General features: G+C 42.6%; 2 protein-coding genes across 2 annotated transcripts in view; one reads left to right on the top strand and one right to left on the bottom strand.

Annotated features, from left to right (window-relative positions):
- SRP54 (signal recognition particle 54) overlaps window positions 1–19,343 on the bottom strand; it is a 49,909-nt gene extending 30,566 nt beyond the window's left edge. Inside the window, exons 1-2 of the mRNA XM_070427932.1 lie at window positions 18,858–19,343; window positions 1,081–1,191 (exon numbers count right to left, since the gene is read on the bottom strand). Of these exons, the coding sequence (XP_070284033.1) occupies window positions 1,081–1,158 (78 nt within the window). The 5' untranslated portion in view covers window positions 1,159–1,191; window positions 18,858–19,343. The remainder of the gene's footprint in view (window positions 1–1,080; window positions 1,192–18,857) is intronic.
- A 101-nt stretch (window positions 19,344–19,444) lies between these two features.
- LOC139018928 (uncharacterized) overlaps window positions 19,445–25,257 on the top strand; it is a 33,590-nt gene continuing 27,777 nt past the window's right edge. The window contains exon 1 of the mRNA XM_070427972.1: window positions 19,445–19,620. Coding sequence (XP_070284073.1) covers window positions 19,524–19,620 — 97 coding nt within the window. The 5' untranslated portion in view covers window positions 19,445–19,523. The remainder of the gene's footprint in view (window positions 19,621–25,257) is intronic.

Genomic DNA, 25,257 nt, shown 5'->3' with positions numbered 1-25,257 from the left:
GGAAGCTGAAGTTGACTTGCCCAAATTTCTATCACACAGCTACTAAGTAGGATACTAAATAAGGTCTTTCAAAACCAAAGTCAGTACTTTTCCACTGGTACCACAAAATATAAAGTATTCCTGTGAATTATAATCATCTTTTTTCAACCGACAAGCCATAAACATACATTGTGTGGAAAAAAATGGGAAAAAGAAAAATCTTCACACAATAAAGCTAGGCAGAAGAGTATTTCAGATATCATATAAGGAGTCAGCTTTCAAAATCTCCAAAAAATTGCCCTGGCTAGGTGGCTAGTTGGTTGGAGGGTCATCCCATACCTCAAAAGGTTGGCGGGGGCGGGGGGGGGGGGGGGTGTTTAATCCCCACAAAAATGCATTAGGACTTCAGAGAAAATAAATCAAAGTAGCCAAGATGAAAATATTAGCCTTATGTAAAAATGCTAAATAAAAGTTGAGGAGAAAAGGTCGGGTACACACATGCCTAGCCAGGAAGAAAGAAGCAGAATACTGAAATTTTAGGCCTATGTCAAGAGACAAAGCAAAAGTCTATTTTTCAGCCCGGTCAGTGCTGCCCAGTGGTTGAGCACTGACCTATGAACCAGGAGGTCACGGTTCGATTCCCAGTCAGGGCACAAGCTTTATGATCCAGCAATTCTATTTCTGGGAATATATGTGGGTTGTAGGTTCAATCCCCAGTAGGGGACATGCAGGAGGCAGCCGATCAGTGATACTCTCTCATCATTGATGTTTCCACCGCTCTCTCCCTCTCCCTTCCTCTCTAAAATAAATTAAAAAAAATATATTTTTGAAAAGTATATTTCCAAATCTCAGATATTTTCAGAATATTAAATGTCATTTTACATATAAGTTAAGGTTTTTGTTCTGTTGTAATTCTTCAAAGAAAGTTGAAATTTTAATAGGAAGATAGTTGACTCAATAAAAAATAACACTATTATACCCATTTTAGGTTTTTACCTACACATATTAAATCAACATCAAGACAAATATAAACATAGAGATTATTAATAATCCATCTCCCCAATGGTAGAGATGATGTGCAATAAAATATATTTCACATACCTCTTCATTGATAATGGTGGCATTGCTCAATGAGCGTAATGCTGATGTTATTTTTCTTCCAAGATCTGCTAGTACCATCTTGGAGGCTTTAAGATGTGACTACAAGAAAATCTAGGAAGAAAAAAATAAGTTAAATAAAAACACTTGAAAACAATCAATACCAGGTTCCCACAACTGTAGACTTCTAAAGAAGAGTATTTAAATTAAAATTAAAGTACTCTAGGGTTTAGATATTATAACTTCAATTTCTATAGCCTCAAACTGCAGCTTCAATACAGTCAGGTCCAAACCTAAAGCTGTCACTTGGTTATGATGCCTTATAATTGGAATATCCTATAGGAATCAGTAAATTCAACATGTCAGATAATGTTTTGAGGAAACAATGACATGATCGCAAATTAAACCTATTCTCACTTTGGACATACTTGTGAGTATGAGTAACTGATGTATCACGTACATTTTTAAATGAAGAGAGAAAGAAAATAAAAGAAAGAAAAAGTTTTTAAAAAGCCAATTGCCCACCCAGGAAATATTGTTTAATTTACCAAACTGAAGGACTTTTAAAAGCTATTTTATCCTGGCTGTTTTGGCTCAGTGGATAGAGCTTCTGCCCATAGACTGAAGGGTCTCATGTTTAATTCCAGTCACGGGCACGTACTTCAGTTGCAGGCTTCATCCCTGGCCCTGGACAGGGGCCAGGAGTGCATGGGAGAGATGGGCAAGGCAACCAATCAATGTGTCTCTCTTACATTGGTGTTTTTTTCTCTCTCCCTCTCCTTCTCCTGTCCACTCTCTCTAAAAAATCAATGGGAGAAATATCCTTGAGTGAGGATTAACACACACACACACACACACACACACACACACACACACTACAAACTATTTTGATTCACGATCTAAGCAAAACAACAACAAAAACACACAAAAAACAAAAGTTTTATTTAATGAATCAAACTTTTCACACACATTACATGATCTAATTTTATTCTTGTAACAATCAGGAAAAGTGGTATATTATTAATCTCCCTATTTTAAAGCTGTTCTTAATTCCCCAACTCCTAAGCAAAATAATCTCAAGGCTCTTCCCAGCTCTAAAATGTTAATGGTTTTATAAAGTGTGTAGATGTACCTACTACACATTAAGTCAGGATGCAAAGACTCATGGATGGTAAACAAGCAAATATGATTTACAGCCGCCCCTGCCCTCAAGTTTTCTCCTAGCTGGCAAGATAAGACACATGAATAAAGAGCAAAAGAAATTAAATATTAAAAGAGAATCTCTTTGGCTTGTCTTTGGACTGGATATTGGCTTTTTCCTGCCTTCAGACTCAAACTGAAACAGCTTTTCTTAGGTCCCTAGCCTGCCAGCCTCTAGGCTGAACTATACCTTCAGCTTCGCTCTCCTGTCTCTATCTTGTGTCCCCTGCCCCCCTTTTTCAAATATATTTTTTATTGCTTTCAGAGAGGAAGGGAGAGATAGAAACATCAATGATGAGAGAGAATCATTGACTGGCTGCCTCCTGCACGCCCCCTACTAGGGATCGAGCCTGCAACCTGGGCATGTGACCTTGACTGGAATCAAACCTGGGACTCTTCAGTCCGCAGGCTGACACTCTATCCACTAAGCCAAACCTGCTAGGGCCTGTGACCTTGACTGGAATCAAACCTGGGACTCTTCAGTCCGCAGGCTGACACACTCTATCCACAAAGCCAAACCTGCTAGGGCCTGAGTCTCCATCTTGTTGACTCACCCTGTTGATCTTGTGACTGTCAGCCTCCATTATCACATGAGCCAATTCTCATAATAAGTCTCTTTTTACATGTGTGTATAGATAATACACACATCCATGGGGAGAGCCTTGACTAATACCAGTAAAGTACTAGTTCAAAGCTAGCAATAAAAGTTTATGGTCAACTGCCAATGATTGATTACTTCTGTAAAAATTCAAAGGAAGAAAAAAACAGGCTCAAGTACACAGAGTAGGCTTTATTGAAAAGGCTGAATATAAATTTGATTCTGAAATATGGGTAGAATTTGTATAGGTGGAGAAGAGGACAAAGGGAATTTGAAGAAAGTAAAATGGCACAACCAGAAAGGGAGACATGGAAAAAGCCGGGGACATACTTAAACCTTATATATGCACTGTACGTAAAGATTATTGAGTATTATTTGGGGGGACAGTAAATAAAACATTCTGGTCTGGACAGAGGGCTATACAGTTCAAAGAAAATATAGATTGCAAAAAGCTCTAAAGAACCAGGTTAAGAAATATCAATTGTCCAATATAGCAATTTTGGCAGAAAAGTTCATTGCTCAAAAACAACTATTTTAGTAACTCTTCCAAACTAATCTAGTCTAATGTAGTCAACAAAGATGATCTTAACTAAATCCTATCTATACACTATACAGGAGATTAAAAATAAGATAAACAGGAGGAAAAAAGAGCTGACTCCTTCAACACAGGGAAAGTGGAGAGACGAGGGGAGTCAAAAGAAAAAGAAAGGGAAAATGCACTCAAGGCCCAATCACTGGCAAAGACATTCCAAGTTGAACTCTAAATTATACACTACCCTTTCACCGAAGAAAAATTTCATAATTTGGAACCTAAAAAATTACTACCAACACTTGATGGAACTTAAAAAAATGCACTTACCATAAATTATTTGCAGTTACATGGTTACTTAACTTGAAAGAGCAACTGCTTCATAGAAAAGACGCAGAACTTTTTCTTTCTTATCCCATACTCATAAAACTAAATTATTATTGCTCAAGTAAACATGTACTCTACAGGTTAAGAAATAAGATCCAGATGTTTCAGTTCATCTCCTATACCACTACATTACCAGGAGTGACATAATTCTAATTATGACAACACAATTAACTTTTTTAAAGATCATGTCACAACAGATCATCCCCCATTTTAAAAAGCTATATAAGTTAACTCTCAAAAATAAACCTATCTTCCCATATTGACTGGCTCATTTAAAATAAAAAATACTTCTCTGAAGTTTCCCAACACATTTTTCCTTATGTAAGTACTTATTGGCAGCATATTTTAAAATATATTTGACTGATTATAAAAACATGCACTCCAGTAGAGAATAATATTTAATATAATTTATTTATACAGTGTTTCCTCTGCAATTTTCAAGGATGTGTTTCTGAAAACTCTGGTCTTAGAATTCTGCTCAAAACCTCAACAACTTCCCATTTCATGCAGAGGGAAAGTCCTTACAATGAATGGAATGTAAGGCACTCCCAAATATTCATTCATTTTCTTTCTCTCTCTCTCTCTCTCTCTCTCTCTCTCTCTCTCTCTCTCTCTCTCTCTCTCTCTCTCGTAATCACACCGACTTTGCTGTGGATGCTGCACATTTCAACCTCAGGGCTGTAGTACTAATTTCAACCTCAGGGCTGTAGTACTAGTTGGCATACTCTTCCCCTGGCTGACAATATAGCTCCCTCCCTCATCTCCTTCAGATCGCTGTCCAGATGCAATTTCTCAATAAGACCTTCCCTAATCATTTGTTTAAAATTGCAAAACCTCTGACCCTTTATTTTTTCTCATTATTCTAGTACCAACTAACACATAATTTACTTATATTGTTTATGGCCTATGTGTCCCAACTGAAATGTAAGCTGCATGAGGCCAGGTATTTTTGCCTCTTTTGCTCTCTCCTGTGACCTCACTGCTTTATCTATCCCCAATCTTATATAGTAAGCCTTTAGTAAAAATTAATTTTATGAATGAATGATGTATTTAAGATCTTAGGGAAAAAGGAAGACTAGGGAACCAAAGTCATGAGGAAGGCTTTACAAAGCTCTCTTAAAGACCATTAAAACAAACCAATGAAGAAACATGACAATTCAAAAAAGATAATCAATGACCTATGTAACTGATACTGTACAGTGAACATTCATTTTCCATAATTTGAAAATCATACTATGTGGTACTCCTAACACTAATATTGTATGTCAACTATAACTGAAAAAACAACCAGCCCTAGCTGGTTTGGCTGAGGGGATAGAGCATCAGCCTGCAAACTGAAGGGTCCTGGGTTCAATTCCAGTCAAGGGCATATGGTGGGTTATGGGCTCGACCCCCAGTAGGGGGAGTGCAGGAGGCAGCTGATCAATGATTCTCTCTCATAATTGATGTTTCTATCTCTCTCTCCCTTTCCCTTCCTCTCTGAAATCAATAAAAATATATTTAAAAAAGAAAAGACAACCAAAGAAAATCAATATCGTAGGTAACTGATATTGTACAAGTAATATTTATTTGCCATTACTTATAACTTTTCGGAATTTCCAACAAGATTCTGAAAAGTTAACCACCTTTGACAAAATCCAACACCCGTTTTTGATAAAAACTCTCAGCAAAGTGGGAATAGAGGGATCATACCTTATTAAAATATATAATAAAGGCTAAATATGACAAACCTACAGCCAACATCATATTCAATGGGCAAAAACTAAAACCATTTCCCGTAAGATCAGGAACAAGGCAGGGATGTCTGCTTTCACCATTCATTCAACATAGCACTGGAAGTCAACCACAGCAATCAGACAAGAAGAAAAAATAAAAGGCATCCAAATTGGAAAGAAGGAAGTGAAAATGTCTTCATTTGCAGAGACATGATATTATAAACAGAAAACCCTAAAGACTCCACCAAAAAAACTACTATATCTAATAAATAAATTTGGCAAAGTAGCAGGACACAAAACATCCAGAAATCGATGGCATTTTTATATACCAATAATGAACTCTCAGAAAGAGAAACTAAAAAAAGAATCCCATTTACAACTGCAACAAAAAAAATAATATACCTTGGAATAAACTTAACCAAGGAGGTAAAAGACGTGTACTCAGAAAACTATAGGACACTGAAAAAAGAAATAGAAAATACAAACAAATGGAAGAATATACTGTGTTCATGCATTGGTAGAATTAACATCATTAAAATGTCCATACTTCCCAAAGCAATCTATAGATTCAACACAATCACTATTAAAATATCTATGGCATATTTCACAGGTCTAGAACAAACACTCCAAAAAGTTAATGGAACAAAAAAAAAAAGACCCTGAATAGCCGCAGCTTCTTCTTGAGAAAGAAGACAAAATAGGAGGGATGACAATACCAGATATCAAATTATATTACAAAGCCACTGTAATCAAAATGGCCTGGTACTGGCACAAGAACAGCATGTATAGATCAATGGAACAGAAAAGAGACCTCAGAAATCCACTCATGCCACTGCTCTCAATATTTGACAAAGGAGGCAAGAGCATACACTGGACTAGACAGTATCTTCAATAAATGGTGCTGAGAAAATTAGACAGCTACATGCAAAAAAATGAAACTAGACCATCAACTTACATCATACACAAGAATAAATTCGAAATGGATAAAAGACTTAAATGTAAGTCATGAATCCATAAAAATCCTAGAAATAACCATAAGCAGCAAAATCTCAGACATCTCTAGTAGCGATATGTTTGCCAATGTATCTCCTAGAAACAAAGGAAAACAAAATGGGACTACATCCAATTAAAAAGCACAGCAAAAGAAACCATCAACAAAATGAAAAGGGATCCCACTATATAGGAGAACATATTTGCCAATGATACATCTGACAAGGGGTTAATTTCCAAAATATATAAAGAACTCATACAACTTAACAAAAGGAAGACCAACAATCCAATTAAAAAAGGGTAAAACACCCTAGCCGATTTGGCTCAATGAATAGAGCATTGGCCTGCAGACGGAAGGGTCCCAGGTTCAATTTTGGTCAAGGGCAGGTACCCGGGTTGCGGGCTCAATCCCCAGTAGGGGGTATGCAGGAGGCAGCCGATCAATGATTCTCATCACTGATGTTTCTATCTGTCTCTCCCTCTCCCTTCCTCTTTGAAATCAATAAAAATATATTTTTAAAAAATGGGCAAAGGATCTAAATATATACTTCTCCAAAGTGGACATACCAGATGGCCAAGAGACATGTGAAAAAATGCTCAAAGTCACTGATCATCAGAGAGATGTAAATTAAAATGACAATGTGGTATCACTTCACACCTGCCAGAATGGCTACCATCAACAAATCAACAAGTGCTGGTGAGGATGCGGAGAAAAAGGAACCCTAGTGCACTGCTGGTTGGAATGCAGACTGATGCAGCCACTGTGGAAAATAGTATGGAGTTTCCTTAAAAAATTAAAAATGGAACTGCCATTTGACCCAGTGATCCCACTTCTAGGAATACATCCTCAGAATCCCAAAACACCAATCAGAAAGAATATATGCACTCCTATGTTCATTGCAATGCTATTTACAATAGCTAAGATCTGGAAACAGCCCAAGTGCCCATCAGTAGATGAGTAGATAAAAAAAGCTGTGGTACATTTATACAATGGAATACTATGCAGCTGTAAAAAGAAGGATCTCTTATCCTTTAAGACAGTGGTTCTCAACCTTGGCTGCACATTAGAATCACCTGGGAATCTTTTTAAAATCCTGATTTCTGGGCCTCATCCACCAGAAATTCTGTTTCTTTGTTACTAATGTTGTGGCCCCACCCCATAACAAAGAAACAGAATTTCCGGAGAATGAGGCCCAGAAATCAGGATTTTAAAAAGATTCCCAGGTGATTCTAATGTGCAGCCAAGGTTGAGAACCACTGCTTCAAGACAACATGAAAGGACCTGAGAGTATTATGCTAAGCAAAATAAGCCAGTCAGAGAAACACAAGTATCACATGATCTCACTTACATGTGGAATTTAATGAACACAATAAACTGACAAACAAAATAGATCCAGAGAAACATGGAAACATGCAATAGACTGAGGAATCTCAGAGGGAACAGGGGGTGGGGAGTGCAGGAGAGGTGGAAAGAGATTAACCAAAGAACTTATATGCATAATCCATAGACACAGACAATAGTACAGTGATGGCCTAGGGAGGGGGCGGGAGCTGAGTGGAGATGGTAAATGGAGGGGAAAAAGTGGACATCTATAAAATTTTCAACAATAAAGATTTAAAAAATTAACTTCACCTTATTCTAATCTATAATCTATAATAATAAAAGCATAATATACAATTAGACCAGACGTTCTTCTGGACGTCCATCCGGGGATGTCCTTCCGGATGAAACCGGGGCTGCAGTTGAGGGATGGAGGCAGCCACCACCACTGCGAGGGAGGGATCCAGGCAGCCGCAGGGGCTGTGAAGGCCTACTCTGGCAAGAATTTCGTGCATCGGGCTGCTAGTATGCACTATAAAATGCAAAACATCTTTTTAAATTTTAACAGCTAATCCTATATCTCAAATTGAAATAACAGATAATTCAAGCACACACACTCAAAATTCTCTAGGCTAACTAAAGTGATTTATAGAAATAAGTCTGTGCACACTAGAATTTCACAAAAGAGGAATCTGTACTTTGATGGGGCTGTTGGAAAGGTAAGGGATTACTGAACAGTACTTTATATGACATCTATTATCTCATTCCAGCCTCACAAAAATTTTATGACATAGCAAGTTAGGGAATGAAACGGCCATTCCCTACCAAAAAAAGCAAAATAACTTCCCACAGTCCCTTGGCTACACAGCCCTAGGTCCTACAATATGAATGATGCTTTAAACAATAGGATTGAATATCCCTGTGGCCAAACTCCAGGGACAACTTTTGCTGCTATACACAAGGAGGGAAATCATAGTTTGAAAGCAAGGATGCACATTCCTCCTCATGGAAGAGTAACTTCAATGTTCAGAAAGAAATGATAAGTATTACTGCAATCAGGATGTACATGGATTGATCCTGGCCCAAGTTACATGTTCTTCTAACACAAGTCTGACTAGGAGTTGGATAGTGAGGTGATGGAAACAGGCTCAAGTACGGGGTGCCCTAAGAAAGGCAAGCACAGAGCCAAGTATCATACAGTGGGGCCTTGACTTACGAGTGTCCCGACTAACGAGTTTTTCGAGATACGAGCCGTCTCTCGGCCGATTTTTTGCTTTGAGTTGCGAGCTAAAATTCGGGTTACGAGCCAGATTCAGATACCCCACCGCTAGTTGGCGCAGCGAACGTCACAGTGAACGCCACAACATCAGCCCAGCATCACGTGTCTCACTCGTTCACTTTATGATTTGACATACGAGTAATTTGAGTTATGAGCTCCGTCACAGAACGAATTAAACTCGTAAGTCAAGGCCCCACTGTACTTACCTGCTGCAGTGTGAAGTACTGGAAAGAGCATGGGCTTTGGAGTCTTACAGACTTGGATTCAAATCCCAGCTCTGCTACATATTGGCTGTGTTACTTTGGGAAAGTTACTTAATCTCTCTGAGCCTCACTTTCCTCACCTGCAAAATGGAGATTATACCATTATCAAGGTAGTTACCTTGAAGGGCTGTTGAGAGGATTAAATGAGACAACATGTATAAAACTGTTTGCAAGTGGCTACTAGAGGCCTGGTGCAAGAATTTGTGCACGGATGGGGTCCAGCTGGCCCACCCCAATTGGGGCTGATTGGGCTGGGCTGGCCAGGGGGAGGGGACACGGGAGGTTGGCCGGCTGGCCCTGCCCCCTGGTTGAACTCCCAGTAGAAGGGACAATTTGCATATTAGCCTTTTATTATATAGGATGTTTTTAAATATATATGTATGTATACACACACACACACACACACACACACACACATTTTATTGATTTCAGAGAGGAAGGGAGAGGGAGAGATAGAAACATCAATGATGAGAGAGCATCATTGATCGGCTGCCTCCTGCACACCCCACATTGGGGTTCGATCCTGCAACCTGGGCATGTGCCCTGACCGACAATTGAACTGTGACCCCCTGGTTCATAGGTTGATGCTCAACCACTGAACCATGCTAGCCAGGCTAGTATATTAACTATTAACTTCCTTTCATAAATGATACCAATTGGCTCTCCCTATATTATCTGAAGTGTGACTAAACTGGGAACTTTATGGATAATACTACTAAAGTGCCTGTCCCATTACCCAGAAACCACCCCCAGAATCTTTAACATTTAGCACTATGTTATCTGTACCTGATTATTATTCAATAGAAGGTGGAGTGTCCAAACAGCCAATTTTTTCTACATAAACAGTTATAAATACTCTTGCTAGAAACTTGCCTGATCTGAGATGATATAAACCAATCCTAATGATAAAGATTTCAAATCCTATTACAGTCATGCACCTATAATGTTTCAATCAACAATAGACCACATATACTATGTTGATCCCATAAGATTATAATGGAGCTGAAAAATTCCTATTGCCTAGTGACATCACAGCAGTTATAACATTGCAGTGCAAAGTATTACTCACATGTCTGTGGTAATGCTGGTGTACAGTATTTATAAAGTCTACAGTAGTGGATGTTCACTTACCACTCACTTGCTGACTCACCCAGTCCTACAAACTCCATTCATGGCAAGTGCCCTACACAAGTGTACCATTTTTTAATCTTTTATACCATATTTTTACTGTAGCTTTTTAATATTTAATACACACATACTTATCATTGTGTTATAATTGGTTACAGTGTTCAGTACAGTAACATGCTATACAACTTTATAGCCTAGGAACAATAGGCTATACCATACAGTCTAAGTGAGTAGTAGGCTATACCATCTGGTTTGTATAAGTGCACTTTATGATGTTCACACAATGACAAAATTGCCTAACAATGCATTTCTGAGAATGTATCCAAATTGTTAAGTGGCACATGACTGTACAACAAGAATCCTTATAAGAAACTTCTTTTAGCCCTGGCCAGGTGGCTCAGTTGGTTGGAGCATTATACCTTACACCAGAAGGTTGTAGGTTTAATTCCCGGTCAGGGCACATACCTAGGTTGCAGGTCTGAATCTGGATCATGATGTTTCTCTTTCACATCAATGTTTCTCCTTCTCTCCCTTCCTCTCTCTCTAAAATTAATAAAAACATATTCTTAGGTGAAGATTAAAAAAAACAAAAGTTCTTCTAAGCCCTAGTGACTAACTTATTGGATCATATTAAACTAAAGAACTAAATATACAAATATATTATGATTAGTAATATCTTCAGAAAAATCACTTCTACAATTAACTTTTACAACCTAGCCAATAGCCCAAACCAACACCTGCTTTCCTGACTCTAATAATATATACATATATAATATGTATTATATATAATTATTATATAATAATTATTAAAGACAGATAATCCTATCTAATAAAAGAGAAACATGGTAATTAGCCGTATGGCCGCTACCCTTCCCATTGGCTAATCAGTGAGATATGCAAATTAACTGCCAGCCAAAATGGTGGCCGGCAGCCAGGCAGCTTGAAGCGAACAGGGAGGCTTGCTTGCTCCAGTGACGGCGGACTCAAACGTTCCCCGCCTGACTTGCCAGCCTCTCAGCTGCAACTCTAAGCAACTATGTTGCAAATATAGAAGCTAAACAAAACCCCAGAAACCTGCTTTAGTCAGCTGGGCTTCAGTCAGCTGGACTGCAACATTGTATCAAATACAGAAGGTAAACAAAGGCCAGAAACCTGCTTTCCAGCAGCCAAGGCCTCAGAGGTAAAGCTGGCCCAGAATAAAAAAAAAAAAAAAAAAAAAAAGGAGCTGTTGGGAGCTTCAGTCACCCGCCAGCCTGAAAACGGCCCTCAGCCCCTCATCCAGGCTGGCCAGGCACCCCAGTGGGGACCCCCACCCTGAAGGGTGTGTGACCAGCTGCAAACAGCCATCATCCCCTCATCCAGGCTGGCCAGGCACCCCAGTGGGGACCCCCACCCTGATCCGGGACACCCTTCAGGGCAAACCAGCCGGCCCCCACCCGTGCACCAGGCTTCTATCCTATATAGTAAAAGGGTAATATGCCTCCCGGCACCGGGATCAGTGTGACAGGGGGCAGCACCCAAACCCCCTGATGGCCCTGAGGCTCTGTGTGTGTCAGGGGGCAGGGCCACAACCTCCCTATCCGCCCTGCTCTGTTCGTGACAGGGGAAGGCGCCCCAACCCCCTGATCAGCCCTGCTCTGTACCTGATAGGGGGGAGCTCCCCAACCCCCTAATCACCCTGCGGCTCTGTGTGTGACAGGGTGCAGCGCCCCAACCCCCTGATCGGCCCTGCTCTGTGTGTGACGGGGTAGAGCCATAACCTCCCCATCGGCCCTGCCCTGAGTGTGACAGTGGCGGCGCCCTAACCCCCTGATCGGCCTGCTCTGTGGGTGATAGAGGGCGGTGCCCCAAGCCCCTGATCCGCCCTGCTCTGTGTGTGACAGGGGGCGGTGCCCCAACCCCCTGATCCGCCGTGCTCTGTGCATGACAGGGGGCAGTGCCCCAACCCCCGATCCGCCCTGCTCTGTGTGTGACAGGGGGCGGTGCCCCAACTCCCCTATTGGCCCTACTCTGTGCGTGACAGGGGGGAGCTCCTCAATCCCTGATGGGCCTTGCTCTGTGCGTGACACGGGGGAGCTCCTCAACCCCCTGATCGGCCCTGCTCTGTGCATGACAGGGGGCAGCGCCCCAACCCCCTGATCCGCCCTGCTCTGTGTGTGACAGGGGGCGGTGCCCCAACTCCCCTATTGGCCCTACTCTGTGAGTGACAGGGGGGAGCTCCTCAATCCCTGATGGGCCCTGCTCTGTGCGTGACACGGGGGAGCTCCTCAACCCCCTGATCGGCCCTGCTCTGTGAGTGACAGGGGGTGGCGCCGCAACTTCCCTATCGACCCTGCCTTGAGTGTGACAGGGGGCGGTGCCCCAACCCCCCAATCGGCTGTACCCTGAACATGACTAGGGGTGGCATTGCAACCTCCCGATCCGCCCTGCTCTGTGCATGACAGGGGGCGGCGCCCCAACTCCCCAATCGGCCCTGCTCTGAGCCTGACCAGGGGCTGCACCTAGGGATTGGGCCTGCCCTCTGCCACCCGGGAGCAGGCCTAAGCCAGCAGGTCGTTATCTCCCGAGGGGTCCCAGACTGGGAGAGGGCACAGGATGGACTGAGGGACCCCCCTCTCCCCCCCGAGTGCACAAATTTTTGTGCACTGGGCCTCTAGTTATTATATAATATAATAATTATTATATTGTATTATATTATATATAATAATTATATAATATATAATATGTATTATATATGTATATATTATGGTCAGGAAAAAAAAATATATGTATATATTTTTTTAATTCTGTACAGTACATGTATTCATAGTCTAGGACCACAGAAAAGTAAATTTATTTAACAAAGCAGCCTATAGGTATTTTACTGGATAAAATTATATTTGAACAACATTATAATGTTAATTATGACTCTTAAATTTAGAGATTTTTTTTTCATTCTGAGTCTACTTAATCCTACAAGGAAATAATTCACCTTTATGTTTTGTGATTACAAGAGGATACATGTTCATTGTAAAAATTCAAACATTACAGAAATATTAACAGTAGGAAATTAAATTTCCCTAATCCTAATCTCTCTTGTCCTCTGATAACCACCAATAATAATTTGGTATACATTCCTATAGAATTATTTTCTGTGCATATAAATAAGCAAGTTTTCTCAACTAGTATGGTTTTGAGGGAATGAAGAGGGAAACAGAAATGAGGAAAATTCTTTTGTAAATATGCTTGCTAGTGATAAAAATATGTTTAAATGCCAAAGGCAGAATATAAAACTGCATATATTATATAACCCATATTTTGTTTATAAACAAATATCTGAAAAATGACAATAGCCACCAAGGAAATAAAAACAAAGGCACAATCAGATACCACTTCACATGCATTAGGATGGCTATAACAAAAAAGACAGATAATAACAAGTGTTGGTGAGAATGTGGAGAAATCAGAACCCTCATACATAGATGGTGAGAATGCAAAATGGTAGAGCCCTTTAAAAAACAGTGTGGCAGTTCCTCAAAATGTTAAACATAGAGTTACTATATGACCTGGTAATTCTACTCCTAGGTACATTCAAGAGAAATTAAGACACATATCCACACAAAAATTTGTATATGAATGGTCATTAGCAGCATTATTTATGCTAGCCAAAAAGTTGAAACAACCCAAATATCCCTCAACCAATGAGTGGATAAATAAAATCTGGTATTATCCATAAAATGGAGTATTATTCTATAAATATAAAAGTCCAGCGACCAGAACGGCAGAATGACCAGAACGACTGGTGGCTAAGACACGTACTGTGACAGTCGACCAGCCTGATCTAGGCCTGATTGGCCCCTCTGGCCCCACCCCCTGGCCAGCCACCCACGGCCCCTCCCTCCAGCTGGCCTCACCCCCGATCCACCCTCAACACCCCAGGCCTCTAGTCCTATACAATAAAACCCTACTATGCAAATCGACCAACCAGCGGAATGACCAGCGAAATGACTGGTCACTATGAAGCATCTGCCCCCAGAGAGGGAGGCAACAGGCAGCAGCGATCAGGGGGTGGGGCTAGCCAGCAGGCGGCACCAGACTGCCAGCCAAAACGGGTGCCCCCTGAGCCAGGCCTAGGGACCCTACACTATATATTGGGAAAAATCTCTTAGATTCAAAAATTAAAACCTGGCAAGGATACTCTAACACTGAAAAAATAGGATGATGCAGTGATGACATGCATAGACTCTGGCTTGCACATTTTGTGGTCAGCCCTGATTCTGACACTTGTAACTATGTGACAAAGCCAATTACTTAACTTCTCTCTGCTTCAGTTTTTCCACCCATAAGATGGGGAAAATGGTATTACTGCCTGAGAAGGATCATGTTATATACTTTTTTTTATAATCAGGGCAAAAAAATGTACCTGCCCATACAACAGCATGATGCCTTTCACTGGTATAAAAAGTATGGTCACTGGTGCATGCAGCGTCCTGGATTGAGAGAGGATGCAGGCTGGGCTAAGGACCCCCTTCCCTCCCCCATGCATGAATTTCGTGCACCGGGTCTCTAGTTTGATAATAAAAGAAATGAAGTACTGATACATGCTACAACATAGATGAATCTTGAAAACATTACACTAAATGAAAAAACAACAGTGACAAATAAAAGCACATTTTATATGATTCCATTTATATGAAATGTCCAGAAGAAGCAAATCTAAAGAGACAGAAAATGGATTAATAGTTGCTTAGGCTTGGGAGTATGGGGGAAATGAGGAGTGACTATTAATGGTGATGGGGTTTCTGCACGGAGTGATAAAAATGTTCTAAAATTGATTGTGGTGATGATTGCACAATTCTGTAAATAAATAAAAATCACTGAATTGTACACTTTAGGTAAACTAAAGTTTTATAAATTTTATAAATAAATTTTATTTCAGTAAAACTGTTAGAAAATGGAATGTGTCATCTCTGAATGGTACATACTAGTAATTTTATTTTTTTATTTATATCTTTTTGTAATTTCCAAATTTTTGGCAATGACTAGGTATTATTTTTACGTCAAGGAAAAAAAATAATTATTTTTCTTTTTAAAAAAATATATTTTTTATTAATTTTAGAGAGGACAGGAGGAGAGAGAGATAGAAACATCAATGATGAGAGAGAATCATTGATCAGCTGCCTCCTGCATGACCTCTACTAGGGATCGAGCCCGCAACCTGGGCATGTGCCCTTGACCAGAATCGAACCTGGGATCCTCCAGTCCACAGGCTGACGCTCTATCCACTAAGCCAAACCAGCCAGGGCAAATTAATTATTTTTCAAAGTGCTTCTTGTGAGAACAGAATATTATATTATATTAGGGGTTCTGATGGAGTTGCCACTTGTATTCATTTAGTTATTCATTCATTAAACACCTTGAGGAATTGTTTCAGCAGGAGAAAAGTTCTAAGTCAACAAATTACATCAACTTAACAGATAAGACTCTTCTGTTAACTTCAAAAGATAAATTACTAGTATCTATCACACCACCAATGACTTCACTGGTGTGATGACTTGGGGAAAGTGAAGAGGGAAATAGAAATGAGGAATGGTCTTAATTTTGCAGCAAAAGTTATATTCCTTTATGTCAAAAAGTCTCAGAAAACTCTTTCTTCATTAAAATTTTCAAATTTTAAAACTCATTTTAATATTAAAAATAAAATCACTGCAACACTTTAATAGCAGAAAAGGTATATAAAACTTCAATTAGCAAAAAAGGGTAATAACTCAAAAACACTGGGAATCATTTCTTTAAGTTACTTCTGGCTGTCAGGTCAATCATTAAAACAATCTTTATGTAAACTGTTAGCAAGAAAAAAAAATTAAAGCAAGGAAAGTTAAAGGAGTTCCTTGGAAATAGTTTGCCTTGAAGCTGAAAAGAACATATGAAGGAGGAGGGATAGGCAATGGGTTATTTCAATAACATTTAGGTAATACCAGCTAAAAATTAAACACTCTATCATAATCTCCAAGAATAGTAACTTCAGAAGGTTTCTAGAAAGTAGTCTCATCTAAATTTTTTATTAGAAGAGCAAAACAAGGCATCTATATTTTGAAAAACTTCACTGTCTATACTGATGTGCAGCCAAGGTTAATGATCACTGTATGAATCAATACTAATCAAAGGAAACAAGAGAATGAAAAATCTGTTCTGTTTTAAAAATTATAAACAATGTAGCAAACACATTAGAGTGAGAAAAACTTGAGAGCAAGGAGAGTACATACTTGAACTAAGGAAGCAGAAAGTAAAATGGAGTGAAGGGGCTGGAGTCAAGACCCAACTCATAAAGCAGAATCTATAGGACCTACTAACCAAGTAGTTGTGGAGAATGAAGAAGAAACAAAAGGCAAAAATGACTGTAAGGTCTCCAGTTTAAAAAACCAGATGGCTAGTGATGCCATTAAAATTTTCAAATTTTAAAACTCATTTTAATATTAAAAATAAAATCACTGCAACACTTTAATAGCAGAAAAGGTATATAAAACTTCAATTAGCAAAAAAGGGTAATAACTCAAAAACACTGGGAATCAGTGTTTGGTAAATGCCATTAACCAATATATGGAAGGAAAAAGAAAAAAAAGAAGCTATTTTGAAAGAGTTACTAGAAAAAAGGTTCAAGGAGATTAAAGGTTATTTGCAATGTCTTACTACTTAAGTTGGATATTAAATACATAGATGTTGACTTTATTATCCTTTTTTAACTGAACATACAAATAACATACAAAATTCAAGTAGAAACAAAGGGTCAAAAACTCACTAGGGATCACTGCTTTTATACACCTTTGTATCTAAGATATAGGTAATAATTTTTTAAAAAGTGGGGGTGGGGGAAAGGAAGGTGGAGGTAAGGAATTTGGGTTTGGACCTAGACTATTTGCAGAACTAAAGAACTATATCACTCAGAGATAGAAACTAGAGAAAATATTTGGAAATGGTTGGCATACAAGAATAATGCCACGGACACCATGGATATAGATGAGAACTCTCCAGGAGAATTTGTGGAAGACTGTTTGGTTTGTAGCCATAGTCAAGGGCCAACTAAAAGGAGAGAGTCAATTGGGACTGAGAATAATCAAAGGGATAGAAGCTTTTATTAATTCCATTTCCCAAAAGCACACAGAAAAGTATCAATTTAAAAAAATAAAAAAGTTACTATTTATGGTTATCTTACATAGTGGCAGGTCCAGAATTTCCAGAGAGCTGGAGTTAGAGAAGTAATCTGTCGGAAGGAGGGCTTGAAGATGCTTCTGCACAGTACTATATTAAGTCAGAAAATACTAACTGTCCGCATCAAAAAATCAAGGGAAAGAGGTTTCAGGGAAATATTTCCCCTCCCCTTCAGGACCACCACTGCTAGACTGTTGTAGGCTTTGCACCAAACCTGTTACCTAATCTTTCAATCCTCCTTTCTTTCTTTTTTAAATTTTAATCAACAGACTTTGCTTTTAGAGCAGTTTTAGGTTCGCAGCAAAACTGAGCAGAAAGTACATAGAGCTTCCATATAACCCCTTGTCCCCACATATGTATAACCTCCTCCACTATCAACATCCTCTTAATCAACTTATTAGGTAATGAGGAAACTGAGGCTAGATGGGATCTGCTCAGTCAGGATCGCAAATCACTGCACCTCTCATCTGTATTCCCACTGCTCTCCTGGCTCTTATCTTTCCAGACTTTCTCATTGCTCATCTGGATATAGGATACATTTACATGCTTCTCTTTTATTGCACTGCTAGCTCTTCAATGATAGGGTTTGTGTCATTCATTTCTGTATCCCTATAGCTAACAACGGGTAACTGTTTTGTTGCATTAAGCATATGAAAAAAAGTGGGTGAGAATAGCATCAAGAAAGCCAACAGGAGACACAGTTTCAAGAAATGGATGGGTAATAGTGTTAAATGCTACGGAGAGCCATCAGCACATCGGAAGTCATCGCTGACATTGAACTGATATTCCTTACTCACTTACTGAACGCCTGCTACATGCAGGACAATGTGTTAAGCACAGCGAACATGGAAATATAAAATTTGGGACACGTCAAAAGACTGTCGGGGAAGCAGTCATAACTAAATTCTTGATCAGGAGAGCAAATCAAAGAGTCAGGCCTGCAATTGCCTACACAGGTAATTTGGCTCGAGTAGATCCGAAGTCAACTGAAAAGGGTCACAGCTTATCTCTTAATAAAACTTCTGATGGGCGGAACGAGGTGAAAAGGGGCCAAAGCACCCCGGCACCGGTGATGACAGCAGGTGGCCAGGCAAGTGGACTCTCTGCGGAGTCTCTCGCCCCCAAGCAGCGTCGGGGCTGCCGCCAGCTGCCAGTCTGGGGCGGGAAAAAGCAGACACTTACCTCTGAAGGCACCTCTACGGCCGTGGCCCAAAGGGGCCGGGGATTCCTTCGCGAGGCCCCCCGCCGTGGGATTGATCAGAAGAAAGCCGGGATCAGACAGGTAGGGACGACGCCACGGACCGACTTTCCAAACTACACAAACGCGAGCCCCAGAGCCCAGCACTGCGACGCCAACTCCCACCAGCTGGAAGTCCGACGACAGCCACCGAACCTTCCGCCCAATGAGGAAACGTCACCACTCGCTGTAGTCCAGCCTTTCAAGACGAGGATGCACTTCCGCTTCCGGGGCACCCGCCGCGTTCCTTCACTGAGTGGAAGGGGTATATTGAGATGTTCCTTTACTCCCACTGACTTTAGACTTTCGTTTTCTATCGCTCAACAGCGGCGGCAGCAAAGTTGTTAAAATAGGAAGCGACCTCAGGAAAGAAGTCCGGCCTCGGGGAGCCGCCTTAAGAAAAAGTGACTAAGCTGAGCAGTGCTATTGAAGGGGAATGGTGAGAGCTGAGGGTGCGCTGAAGTGTAGGAATTCCTCGCGCTCCGGAGAACTCCGAGGAGGGGGCGGGGCTTAGGGCGTTCGCAGCCTGGGGAGGCGGGTCAGTTGTCGCTACGGGTCTCCGCTTGCGCGTGCGCGATGCGCACCTTCCCAGCGCTGTTTTCTGCTGCAACATGGAATTAAGCTCCGCGCGGCAAACAATCCTGCAACTACTTCGTACCGTGGCTCCGGCCGACCGCCCAGCGCTGCTCGAGTGGATGCGAACTTCCCGTAAGCGATCAGAGCCAGAGGCAGGCGGTTGGGCAAGGATATGCTCTGGGGACTGACTTTGGGGACTTGGGGTGAGGCCAGAGCCACTCATGGGGGGGAGGGGGGTCTCTAACTCTGCTACGGGTCAGGTGGAAGAGGGCACATCTCAAATCGTCGCAGGTTGAGAGCCCGGTTTGGGATCAGGTGCACGAAGATTAAGTGCAGGCTCTGGGTTGTTTGTGATTGCGCTGCAGACTTCAGACACGCCGCTAGAGGCTCCCTGTGCCTAACCCTTTTTCTGAAGGAGAAAGAGGAGGCAGGTAGCCTTCACTCCCCACTCCCCCATTACACCCACAAACTTGTGACAACCAATAGCGTGCTACCCGAAAAAGCACTTTATAAGGGAAGTTTTAGGCTGCAGAACTGAAAGTTATCACCCTGCAAGCAAAATCACGTGTAGTTAGTGAATTTATTTTTTCAATTGTAATATGGACCGTTGGTTTAAGAAAATTTTTTATGGTGGTGGAGGGGAGAGAAAAGGGAAAAAGACTTTGATTTTAAACTGTTAATAAAACTAGTAACTAATATTATAAAGCACAAGTTAGCGCACTCCGTCCCCGGAGCACGTGGTGCCTTTCCCTTCCTTTCCTCCGCACCCTCCTCCCTTCCCCGCTTACCTTTAGCTTCCTTACTCCCAAGCTCCAGGGACTCTTCCTTTACTTCCATAACTTGTTTCCTAAGCCCATTTCTTCGAGGAATTACTTTTTCTACCTCTAATTTACCCAATAAATGTTCTCTTACAAAAATAAAAAAACACAAGTCAGAATCGAGGAAATGTTATAATTAGGTCTAGTTATTGAACAATGGGATGATCATTTTACGCAAAGTAAAGCCTGGTGAAGGCACAAAAAAATAGAATATTGCTTGTTTGGGAAGTAAGCCAAATCATACTATGCCTAAACACTGATTCCCATGTTTATTTTCATCCAGACTCACAACTTGAAATACCTGTTTGTTAATGACTCCCAATTTTAGACTTTCAACCCGTACTTCTTCCTGAAATTCTCTGTGTGATGTTAGAGTTAATCAGTGGGTTTGGATATTATTATTATTACACATTTGGGGAGGTCATTTTAGGTAAGATGCCAAATTACAATGAACTTGGACATCTGATAGTAAGATTTTAGACTGGGAAGGAGTGAAAACCAGAGACTTAGCTTCATATTTATACCCACATACACGATTCAAGATAGGAATTTCCAAAATGTGCTGAGACTCCTGTCGCTTTATTTAAACCCTGTATTGCCAGTTTTATTCATCATATCCCCTTGTTTACAAAACACTGCCAATTTCCACTTGTTTGTGTGTTTCTTCCCCCTACATTCCTAAACACAAGATCTTCCATTCCAAAAGCCCTTTAGTGCCTCCAAAAAGGTAATCCATGCCTGGTTCTGGCCATTGCACATATGCTAAAAACTGCTTGCCATCAAGATTTCAGTTCTTTAGAGCCATTTGAAGTCTAAGTCTCGTTTTAGAGGCATCAAATGAGACTCCATTTTTCAAAATCAGAAAAATTTCAAAGCATGTTTTAGAAGATAATTTTGTAAACAAGAAGACCCAATTACACTGGCTAAAGAATACATTTTTACTTTTTTTAAAAAAAATACATTTTTATTGATTTCAGAGATAAGGGAGAGAGATAGAAACATCAATGATCAGAGAGAATCACCAATCGGCTGCTCCTGCAGGCCCCCTTACTGGGAATCAAGCCTGCAACTGGGCATGTGCCCTTGACTGGAATTGAACCCGGGGACCCTTCAGTCCGCAGGTTGACGCTCTATCCATTGAGCCAAACCAGTCAGGGCCATTTTTACTTTTTTTAAAGGCACTTTCATTGCCTTTCTCCAGCAGACCCTGTAGTCAAAGAAGCTCAATCAGTTTGTTAAAAAATTTAGAAAACTCCCTGAGTTTCTGAAGAATGTTTATTAACATGACTATTTTAAAATATTTCTTTACTTTTCAATTAGAGTGGACATTCAATATTATATTAGTTTCAGATGTACTACCAGTGATTAGACATTTACATAAGAAGTGATCACCCCATTAAATCTAGTGCTAATCTGAATACCATACATAACTTATATTATTGACTATTAGAGGCCTTGTGCACGAATTTGTTCACGGGTGAGGTCCCTTGACGTGGCCTGTGGGGATTGGGCTGAAACTGGCAGTCCAGTGCTACCTGCCACTCCCACTCATCCCAGCTCCTCATGCCTGCCAGGGGCTCACACCCAGTCAGTCCTGATCGGGAGATGCTTGCGCCGCTGCAGCAGCACTTGCCAACCATGAGCCCTGCATCTGGCGCCCATCCCAAAGGGGTGGCAGGAGGCCGGGATATGATTAGCCCTCTGGGCTGGCAGTGGGACACCCTTGCTGCCCAGGATGTGGATCTGTCCTGCTGACGTTCAGCCAGTTGTCGGGAGCCACCTGGTGGCTGCTTTTATATTTTTTTGCCCTTGCGGATCGTCTAGGGAGGGGGAGCGGCTGTGATGTCCGAGGCTGACTTACAGGAGGCCAGTGGCCCTGTTAGGATGTTGCCGACAGTGCCGGTCCATCAGTGCCTGGCCCGTTCTCCAGAGATTGGACCTGCAGGACTACTGAGGGAGTGAGTGGCTGCCCTCGGACTGGTGGCCATTGGGATGGGTTGGTCAGCTGGGCGGCACTCCCACTGTGGGAGTGCACTGACCACCATGGGGCAGCCCCTGCACTGAGCATCTGCCCCCTGGTGGTCAGTGCGCATCGTAGCGACCGGTCGTTCGGTCACTTAGGCTTTTATATATATAGATATTCCTCATCTGTAATTTATTTACATTCCCAGGACTACCAGTTTGTTCTTAATCCCTTCACCTTTTCACCCATAATCCCTTCCCCCTCTCATCTGGCAACTATAAAAATGTTCTTTGTATCTATGAGTCTGTTTCTGCCCTGCTTGTTCATTTATTGTGTTTTTTAGATTCCACATATAAGTGAAATCATATGGCATTTGTCTTTCTCTGTCTTATTTCACTCAGCACAATGCCCTCTAGGCCCATCCATGCTGTTGCAGATGGCAAGATTCCATTCTTTTTTTATAGCTGAGTCATTTTCCATTGTTCATATGTACCACATCCTCATTCATATATTGATGGACACTTAGGTTGCTTCTATATCTTATAAATAATGCTGCAGTGAACATATGGATGTATACAGGGTGGGGCAGGAGTAGATTTACAGTTGTTCATGTGGAAAATAATACAATCTACACTAATAAAAGAGAAACATGGTAATTAGCGTACGACCGCTACCCTTTTCATTGGCTAATCAGTGAGTATATGCAAATTAACTGTCAGCCAAGATGGTGGCCGGCAGCCATGCACTGAAGCGAGCAGGGAAGCTTGCTTGCTCCAGTGACTGCGGACTCCAACGTTCCCCGCCTCACTTGCCGGCCTCTCAGCTGCAACTCTAAGCAACTATGTACTATGTTGCAAATAAGAAGCTAAACAAAACCCCAGAAACCAGCTTTCATTCAGCCGGGCTTTAGCAACATTGTATCGATGTTTTCAGCGGTGAGGCCTCAGAGCTAAAGTTGGCCCAGAATAAAATAAAAAAAAAAAAAGAAAACAAGGAGTGGTTGGAAGCTTCAGTCACTCACTTCTGGAAAACAGCCCTCAGCCCCTCACCCAGACCGGCCAGGCACCCCAGTGGGGACCCCCACCCTGATCCAGGACACCCTTCAGGGCAAACCAGCTGGCCCCCACCCATGCACCAGGCCTCTATCCTATATAGTAAAAGGGTAATATGCCTCCCGGCACCGGGATCAGCGGAGCAGCGAGGCTCCCAGCACTGGGATCAGCGTGACAGGGGGCAGTGCCCAAACCCCCTGATCTCCCTGCGGCTCTGTGTGTGACAGGGGGCTGGCCACAACCTCCCTATCTGCCCTACTCTGTGCCTGATACGGGGGAGCTCCCCAATCCCCTGATTGTCCTGCGGCTCTGTGTTTGACAGGGTGCAGCGCACCAACCCCCTGATCGGCCCTGCTCTGTGTGTGACAGGGTGCGGCGCCCCCCCCACCACCATGGGCCCTGCTCTGTGTGTGACAGGGTACGGCGCCCCCCCCCCACCCCCATGGGCCCTGCTCTGTGTGTGACAGGGTAGAGCCATAACCTCTCCATCGGCCCTGCCCTGAGCGTGACAGTGGCGGCGCCCCAACCCCCTGATCGGCCCTGCTCTGTGGGTGATAGAGGGTGGCGCCCCAACCCCCCTCCACGGGCCTTGCTCTGTGATTGACAGGGTAGAGCCATAACCTCCCCATTGGCCCTGCCCTGAGTGTGACAGGGTGCAGCGCCCCAACTCCCCTATCGGCCCTACTCTGTGAGTGACAGCGGGGAGCTCCTCAACCCCCTGATCGGCCCTGCTCTGTGCGTGACAGGGTATGGAGCCCCAACACCTCTGATGGGCCCTGCTCTGTGTGACAGGGGGCAGCGCCCCAACCCCCTGATCAGCCCTGCTCTGTGCGTGACAGGGGGTGGCGCCGCAACCTCCCCATTGACCCTGCCTTGAGTGTGACGGGGGCGGTGCCCCAACCCCCCCAATCGGCCCTACCCTGAGCGTGACTGAGGGTGGCATCCCAACCTCCCGATCCGCCCTGCTCTGTGCATGACAGGGCGGCGCCCCAACTCCCCAATCGGCCCTGCTCTGAGCCTGACCAGGGCCTGCACTTAGGAATTGGGCCTGCCCTCTGCCACCCGGAAGCAGGCCTAAGCCAGCAGGTCATTATCTCCCGAGGGATCCCAGACTGCGAGAGGGCACAGGCCGGGCTGGGGGACCCCCCTCCCCCCAGTGCACAAATTTTTGTGCACCGGGCCTCTAGTCTGTATAATAAAAGCCTAAGCAACCATTATGGCGGAACGACCAAAACGACTGGTGGCTATGATGTGCACTGACCACCAGGAGGCAGATGCTCAATGCAGAGCCTGTCCCCTGGTGGTCAGTGCACTTCCACAGGAGGAGTGCTGTGCAGCCAGAGCCAGGCTCATGGCTGGCGAGTGCAGTGTGGGTGGTGGGAGCCTCTCCTCCCTCTGTGGCAGCGCTAAGGAGCAGCGAGCAGGCGGGTGGTAAGGAGTGAGGGGTCCAAGACTGCGAGAGGGCGCAGGCTGGGCTGAGGGACCCCTCCTCCCCAGTGCAAGAATTTTGTGCACTGGGCCTCTAGTAGTTAATAAATAGTAATGAAAGAATAAACTTTGTTTCACCTACTCACAACTGTAAACCTACTTTTGGCCCCACACTCTGTCTTTTCAATTTAATGTTTTGGGTTTCTTCGGATAAATACCCAGAAGTGGAATTGCTGGGTCCACCTTTATCTCTTATTGTAGCCTTTGTTTTAAAATATATTTTGTCTGGGCCCTTGCCAGTTTGGCTCAGTGGATAGAGTGTTGGTCGGCCTGCAGACTAAAAGGTCCTGGGTTCAGTTTCACTCAAGGGCACGTACCTTGGTTGTAGGCTCCATTCCGGCCCCCAGGGCCGCTTGCAGGAGGCAACCAATTGATGTGTCTATGTTACATCAATGTTTCTCTCTCAGTATCTCTCCCCCTGCCTTCTACTCTCTCTAAAAATCAATGG

The sequence above is a fragment of the Myotis yumanensis genome, unplaced genomic scaffold (genome assembly GCF_028538775.1).
Source record: "Myotis yumanensis isolate MYYU_CA2020_CCGP unplaced genomic scaffold, mMyoYum1.0.hap1 SCAF_1, whole genome shotgun sequence".
Classification (NCBI taxonomy): domain Eukaryota; kingdom Metazoa; phylum Chordata; class Mammalia; order Chiroptera; family Vespertilionidae; genus Myotis; species Myotis yumanensis.
The sequence above is the reverse complement of the archived record's forward strand: the minus strand, read 5'-3'. Positions and strand labels throughout refer to the sequence as shown.